This window comes from Geospiza fortis, unplaced genomic scaffold (genome assembly GCF_000277835.1).
Source record: "Geospiza fortis unplaced genomic scaffold, GeoFor_1.0 scaffold244, whole genome shotgun sequence".
In the NCBI taxonomy this organism is placed as follows: domain Eukaryota; kingdom Metazoa; phylum Chordata; class Aves; order Passeriformes; family Thraupidae; genus Geospiza; species Geospiza fortis.
The window spans coordinates 2131450-2138912 of record NW_005054370.1 but is presented as its reverse complement, the minus strand read 5'-3'; the positions used below and the strand labels follow the sequence as shown (position 1 = coordinate 2138912).

General features: G+C 51.2%; 1 protein-coding gene across 1 annotated transcript in view; it reads right to left on the bottom strand.

Moving 5' to 3' along the window:
• Positions 1 to 2388, bottom strand: part of SRP68 (signal recognition particle 68) — a 12290-nt gene extending 9902 nt beyond the window's left edge. The window contains exons 1-3 of the mRNA XM_005424561.2: positions 2328 to 2388; positions 1717 to 1830; positions 632 to 827 (exon numbers count right to left, since the gene is read on the bottom strand). Of these exons, the coding sequence (XP_005424618.1) occupies positions 632 to 827; positions 1717 to 1778 (258 nt within the window). The 5' untranslated portion in view covers positions 1779 to 1830; positions 2328 to 2388. The remainder of the gene's footprint in view (positions 1 to 631; positions 828 to 1716; positions 1831 to 2327) is intronic.
• Between the last annotated feature and the right edge of the window lie 5075 nt (positions 2389 to 7463).

Here is a 7463-nt window from a genome sequence, read left to right as displayed (position 1 = left end):
AGGCTGCTGTGGCTCCTGCAGGGGGTGACTAAGCTTTGCCCTTTTCACTGGGGCTTCCCACAGAAGACAACTGATTTGGATGACAGCTTACAGCTACCTACCTCTTCTCCTTTAACTGACTCTGCTGCATTTCTAAGGAAGCACAGAATCATAAAATGGAATCACAGAATGGATTGGGTTGGAAAGGAGCTTAAAGATTATCTAGTTCCAACCCCCCTGCCATGACAGGGACACCTTCCACTAGACAAGGTCACCCAGAAATTAAAGATATTTCTTGTTTGTTATGCAATGGCCCACTAATGTCACACAACTTTTTCTCCCAGCAATATGCTATACAATGGCAGTTTAACGAAATGTGTATAGCACTGCTGTTCCAAGATTTCACAAGAGCTGTTTCCTGTTTTCCAGGAACCAAATCCCCAAATCTTGCATTCTAGGTGGTGACTTCAGCACATTTAACAAAAAGGTAACTCAGTAGATAAGCAGTTTCTTAGGCTGTGTTGCACCATCTTAGCTGCCCTCGATTCTTTGTACTTCTATTACCAATTGAGAGATAGTAATTATTTCCTCACCCCAAATTCCAAAGGTTTCTTGTTCAGCCCTTGCTGTACAGCAAGATGAAAGTGGTTACCTGAGCTTCCAGCTTAGTCTTGGCATCCACCCTGTTGCTCTCACAGAGCCTCTCCAGCTCCTCGGCGTGTTTCACAGCCTTGCGCAGCCGCGAGAGCAAATGGAAGCGCTTGCGGGGCTCCGTGTTGGCCTCCTGCTTCAGCTGCATGGCATAGCTCCAGGCCCTCTCTGCATCCATCAGGATCAGCAGCAAATACCTGCAGGGCACAGGAGGGTGCAAGGGACAAGAATAACACTCAGACAAGAGTTGTATCACCACCACCTCTTTGCCATTTGGTCAGCCAAGTTCAGTAGCAGAATCGCAGGTTAGTAAGAGACAGATGCTTTTACTTCTTAAAGTTTTAAGCACACAAAGTCTGGTTATTCCTGACTAGTTTCTGCTGTGTTTCGCACTCAGAAGTGTAATTACCCCACTGGGGAAGAGAATCAGGTACCATTCTGTAGCACCACAGACCCTACAAAGACAAGGGACTTATCATTTTAGGCCACTCTTCAAACTGGTTCAAAATGTTCTTAACAACACAGGTGAATGCAGCATCATGTGTTGTTTTCCCCCAAGAAAAGACAAGACAGGAAACATTTCAAGTATTCCTAAAAGATGGGAAGTGAACCCAAAATCCTGGCTACTCTGCACATATTCTGTCAGACAAGCATCTGTCAAACTTAGAAGATTCAAACAGAAGGGACTGCATCTCTAACCCCAACCTTGTTGGCTACACCATTTACATTACCAGCATTCCCATGGCTACCTCACAACAGACCTGAATAAGCATCTCCTCTTCAATGTCACAGGAATTTACTGATTATGAAAAGAATCCATTTTAGTAACTATGAGGGAAGAGAAGGAACATGCTGTTGCTGCTCCTTCTTGTCCCACTGGATCTGAGCAGTGTCTCTTACACCTGCACTACAGCCTGAACTTTTATTAATACCAACAACACACATCTCTGAACAGAAATGGATGATATTGCACAAAATAGTTTTCCACCTGAAACAGAAATTACTGAAAGGAATTTCCTTTCAGAAAAACTGAAAGGAAACTCTTCAGTACCATACTGAATTCTCAATTCCATCCACTCCCTGTACCTGTTGTCTGAGAGGATCTCTTCAGTTACTTTCTTCCCAGTGAACTTGTGTCTGTTGCCCATCTTGAAGTTGAGAGTTTTGCGGAGCCGCCTCAGCCTGCGGGAGCAATAACCCCTAAAAAAGACAACCACAGTCAGTTTGGCCAAAGGACAACTCTGCTTCTGTTTACTGCTTTATCCAAAGAGAAAAAAAAAATTAAGGCTGTACCAGACAATGTTTTAACTATTAAAACTCCATGTGTGACATATGGTAGCTCAAAAACTTCCTGTAAAGCAGCAATTAACAGAAAACAAGGTAAGAGGACATGTATTTATTAATGATCTTGAAAAATCAGGGTGATGTGGTTATTACTAACTGCTTTATGTGTGCTTATTGAACACTGAGCTCTGAAGGAGTACAGTGCTTACCAGGGAGCTGTGAACAGAAGCTCCTGTGGGCAGTGGAGATGGCAGAGCCAGCCTGCACAGCCAAGGGCGATCAGCACACAGGGCCCCACGTGGAACAGCCTGTCAGGGCTTTCCACCTGGCAGATGGGTTTTGCTGTCTGCTACAGGGGGGTTACAATTTAAATTAAGTGTAGGCAAGGCCCAGGAGCAGCCCCCAACACTCACCTGTACCTCTGGAAGTCCCCATGCCTCAGGCCGTGCTGCTGCTGCGACTCCTTCACGATCTGCAGGACTGCGGCTGGCGTTAAGGGACACTCACAGTGCAGCGGCACCAGCTCCTCCTTCCAGCCCAAAATAACAGCAGGGAACCCACAGACCCCACCAGACAAACACACTTTGAACACTGGGGCACCCCAAAACCTTCTAAAAGCAGACAGCCGATGGCTCTAAAGCACCTCATGAGGCCAGAGCTCCTGCCTGTCAGCAGAGACCGAGACAAACCTCAAGCACCCCCTCCAGACACCCACGGGAGTGCTGCTGTCACCAGAGCTCCTTTTGGGATAAGGACCCATCCAGGATAACACACCTGGTTACAGGACCTCCCCAGCCACACTTGTGACACAGATTTGTAGAAAAAACTGAGGTAGAGAAGTTTTCTGCTGCCTGCCCAGCACAAACAAACAAACAAGCAAAGTGCCTTCTGAGCACAGAACCTCACAAAAGGAGTTTTTGGAAATTACTCCAGGGCTGATTTTGCCAATTTTTCAGCACATTTCTAGTCTTGCTGCAACAAATATCAGTGACCCAAAGCACTGCCCTGTGACCTGGGGCACCATCCCTCCATCATTTCCATGCAGCCTCCCCATCCTTCAGTGTATTGGCAGAATTCCTGCACTTCCTCTATTCCCTCAGGTATTCCTGCCAAATAAAACCATGCCACACTCTAGTAAATCTCATGTTTTTCATTCAGTTTACAAGGCAGGTTATTTGGTGAAACAAAATCTCCACCACACACAAGAAACCTCTGTGCTATACATATTCATATCCTAAAATTTCCCTTTTAAGCTTTACCAAGAAGCCTCTAAAGAAAACCCACAAGAAAAAATCAGACTGTGCAACAACCCCAACAAAAGAAAAACTACAACTACACTTAAAGAAAACACCAAACATTTAAAGTTTAAAATGCCAGATGTCTAGCAAATTGTTTTCTTGGGACTACACCTAAAAGAAACTCTCTGAAGCACTAAAACCCCGCACCAACAGTTATTACACTGAATTATTCTGTATTTGCAGAACAACCCAGTCCAACTGCAATGTCTCAACACAGCTCTCCTCATCCCTGCTGTCTACCCAAGATGTTTTTCAGACTCTCTTTTACCCTGCACAGTTTCTTGCTGAATCCATACCCTCTGAACTTTTTTATTTTTTCACTGACTTAGACATTCCCAACATTCCCAGAGCAATTGCTGTGCCTGCACCTTACTCCACACTTACTGACTACACAACACCTGCCACATGCCACGTGGAAAACTGCAACCTGATTTCCCCCGGGCTTCCCTCTGACCCAGAAGATAAAACTCAGCTCTATCACAGCTGTGCAGCTGGACTGGTTTCACGTGGAAGTTTCACCTACAAAACCTCCACGAGCTTTACATGCCGAGATTTCAGAAACACTAAACCTGCAGGAGCCAGTCTGCCACCTCAGCGGACATGTTAAGGTTTTTTAATGTATTATTGCTCACTTCAAGCTGCAGTAACACCAGGAGCAGCTCACGGGTGCCCTGCTCGTACCCTAAAGCACCCGGCCCCGCTGTGGAGACTGACGCCAGCTGTCCCGGGGTTCGGAAGCAGACGCAGCCCAGGTAGAGCGCGATTCCATAAATCAGGAAAGCCAGCTGGCCTTTTACCCAAACCAAACCCTCATAGGCCCAGGCCAGCACCGCCCGCAGCTCCGGATCATCCGGGACAGGGAACGGGGAAAACGGGAACAGGGAACGGGATTTGGATTGGGATCATCCGGGACAGGGAACGGGGAAAACGGGAACAGGGAACGGGATTTGGATTGGGATCATCCGGGACAGGGAACGGGGAAAACGGGAACAGGGAACGGGATTGGGATCATCCGGGACAGGGAACGGGGAAAACGGGAACAGGGAACGGGATTGGGATCATCCGGGACAGGGAACGGGGAAAACGGGAACAGGGAACGGGATTTGGATTGGGATCATCCGGGACAGGGAACGGGGAAAACGGGAACAGGGAACGGGATTTGGATTGGGATCATCCGGGACAGGGAACGGGGAAAACGGGAACAGGGAACGGGATTGGGATCATCTGGGACAGGGAACGGGGAAAACGGGAACAGGGAACGGGATTTGGATTGGGATCATCCGGGACAGGGAACGGGGAAAACGGGAACAGGGAACGGGATTGGGATCATCTGGGACAGGGAACGGGGAAAACGGGAACAGGGAACGGGATTTGGATTGGGATCATCCGGGACAGGGAACGGGAACGGGAACGGGATTGGGGGAACCGGGACAGTGAACGGGAACGGGATCGGGATCATCTGGGACAGGGGTCGGGATTGGGATCGGGGGAACCCGGGGCAGGAAACGGGATCGGGGTTGGGAACGGGGGGAACTGGGACAGGGAACGGGATCGGGATTGGGAACGGGGGGAACTGGGACAGGGATTGGGAACGGGAACGGGGGGATCCGCGACAGGGATCGGGGGGTCCCTGCGGCCTCCCGGGCCACATCCCCGCCCGGCCCCTCCTGCCCGTGTCCCTCTCGTCCGTCCCGGACTGAGCCCCCAGCTCCGTCACTGTGTCTGCCCCGGGGATCCCCAATGCTCACCCCAAAACCAGCCCCACCAACCCTGCCCCGCTCACCCGCCCCAGAACTGACCCCAAATCAGCCCCCAGGGCCCGGGGGAGCCTCTCCCTCGGTGCCTCTGCCCCTTCCCGGGACACTGCGAGCTGCTGCTCTGGGCAGCCCCTGCGGAGCGGGGCTTTACATTCCCCCGGGCAAGCACTGAAAACAAATCCTGCAACCTCCAGCAGCCTTAACCTGGGGCAGTGCAGTGGGAAAGGAGAGCCTGCCTTATCTCACCTCACCCCGGAGCTATTTCATGGTGTAAGCACTGAAGACCAGGTCCTTTTGCACATGGGGTTGAATACCCCATTTGGGACAATCACCAAATCTATTTGAACACCTAATGGTGATATTTGCATAAACCCTTATGAGTACAAACTGCTCCAAGAGCTGCTCGTGCCCCCAGACCCATCTCTGCCTGCCTGGCTGCACTTTGCTGTCACACTCCCAGAAGCAATTTGGCTCCTCTCCCCTTCCAAGGGCTCAGCTGTGACCTGTTATTCCTGATTTCAAACTTCTCCTTTCCTCTCATAGACAGCAAGCTCAAAGGGAAAAAAAAAAAAAAAGAAAAAATAAAAATCAACCATGTCCTCAAGTGGCAGCTTTCTGTGCACATCTTTTAAACTCCCTGCTCCAGGCTCCCAATGCATCTCCCAGGGATTCATTTCATTCCCTATCTGAACCAAACCGTGCTCCAGGACGATGCTGAACTAAGCAGGCACAGCAATTAAAGCCCATTTTACAAACAACAGCTCCTCTCTTGCAGCTGGGGCAGTTCACACAGGCTTGGCTTAGGCTGGTGCAGCAGCACCCACCCTCAGGTGCCCAAAAAAGCACCCCAAAGGACCTATTCCAGTGTCAGGACAGCCACCACGTGTGGCACAGGAACATTTCTGCCACACCACCTTTCTTAAAGCACACTGGCAGGAAGCTTTGCTGCTCCTCTGGATTCCTCTGGAACCTGGAAATGGGAGGATAAAACCACCTGGGTGTGTGAATTCCACCTGCAGAGCCTGGAGGGGAGCTTGCAGTGAGGCTGAGGTGCCTTTGGTGTCACAGGGACTGCTGCAGAGAACAAATCCAGAGAGTTACAGGCACTCACATCCCTCTGCCAGCCCCACAGGGTGCCTTATCCCCTTGGTTTTAGCCTTTTCCTGTTGATTTTGGCCTTTTCCTCTTGGTTTTAGCCTTTTCCTGTTGATTTTGGCCAGAGGATCTTGCTGTTGGGGATCTGGATCATCCTCCTGCACCCCTGCCCAAATAACCCATCTGGGTCTCAGGACAAGAATATATTTTGCTGCTATTTATTTCAATCCTGCTACTCCCGAGTTTTACTGCTATTGGGAACAAACTGAGTGGTTTCCCTTGTTTTGTTTTTTTTTAATAATCTCACTCTGCAGCCTAAGGATGGACCCGGCCTCTCTGCAGGCTGACCAAAGACACCACCAGTACCACCATCCCAATACCCTGTGGTGTCTGAGGACACAGAGCAGGTCCCACAGCGTGAAACCTCCCCTGGGGCCAGGCTTTCCCACGAGATTCCAGCAATCCCCATGGTCGTGGCTGGGGCTGTGGCACAGGAGTGGCTCCCTGGGGACACGCAGAGGAAGGCAGAGCTGTGCTCTGTGTCTCAGCAGCTCCTCAAGCCCTGTGGGGTGCCCGAATTTCCTCTGTGCTGGTCCCAATTGCCTGTTTTTCCCTGTGGGATGTCATAAGGACCACGGAGCATCCTCACCCCAAAGGGGTCGGGTTATCTCCAAGCGGGAGCAGGTTTTGCAGGGCTGGGCAGCCGAGGGTGGAGCGGGCTCCGAGTGCTCTGGTGGCCGTGTCCCAGGGCTGGGAGTGTCCCCAGAGCCCCCAGCACGGCGGGTGAGTTAGTTACACAAGTAATCGACGCATTAAATATTTCCCTCTCCACAGAAGCAAAACAAGGCAGGCTGCGGTGGGGTCACACGGAGAGTCCTTGGAGAGCCGATTGCAGCGGCTGCTCCTGCGGCTTCCACCCGTGCAGGACCAAAAAGGCAATTCTGCAGGAAGACACGGCACGAAAAAGATTTGTTCTCGCTGCCATGTATCACACTGCCCTCCCAGCCGTGGGGAGGAATGCAGTTTCTCTGAAAACCTCACCTCGGGTGTTGTGGTGCGAGGATTTCGCTGCCGCTGGACAATGCGGACACATTCGCAGGCAGAGGATCCCCGTTCCTAAAAACCAGCCCTGCAGCCCCGGGGGGTGAACAAACAAACCCTCTTTCAGTGAATACTGAAGGGGCATGCGATAAGAAAACCCCGCAGACGTCCCCCTTTGGGTGCCCAGCTCCCTTTGGGTGCCCAGCTCCTTTTGGGGTGCCCAGCTCCCTTTGGGTGCCCATCTCCCCTTGGGGAGCCCAGCTCCCTTTGGGGTGCCCAGCTCCCTTTGGAGTGCCCAGCTCCCTTTGGGTGCCCAGCTCCCCTTGGGGAGCCCATCTCCCTTTGGGTGCCCAGCTCC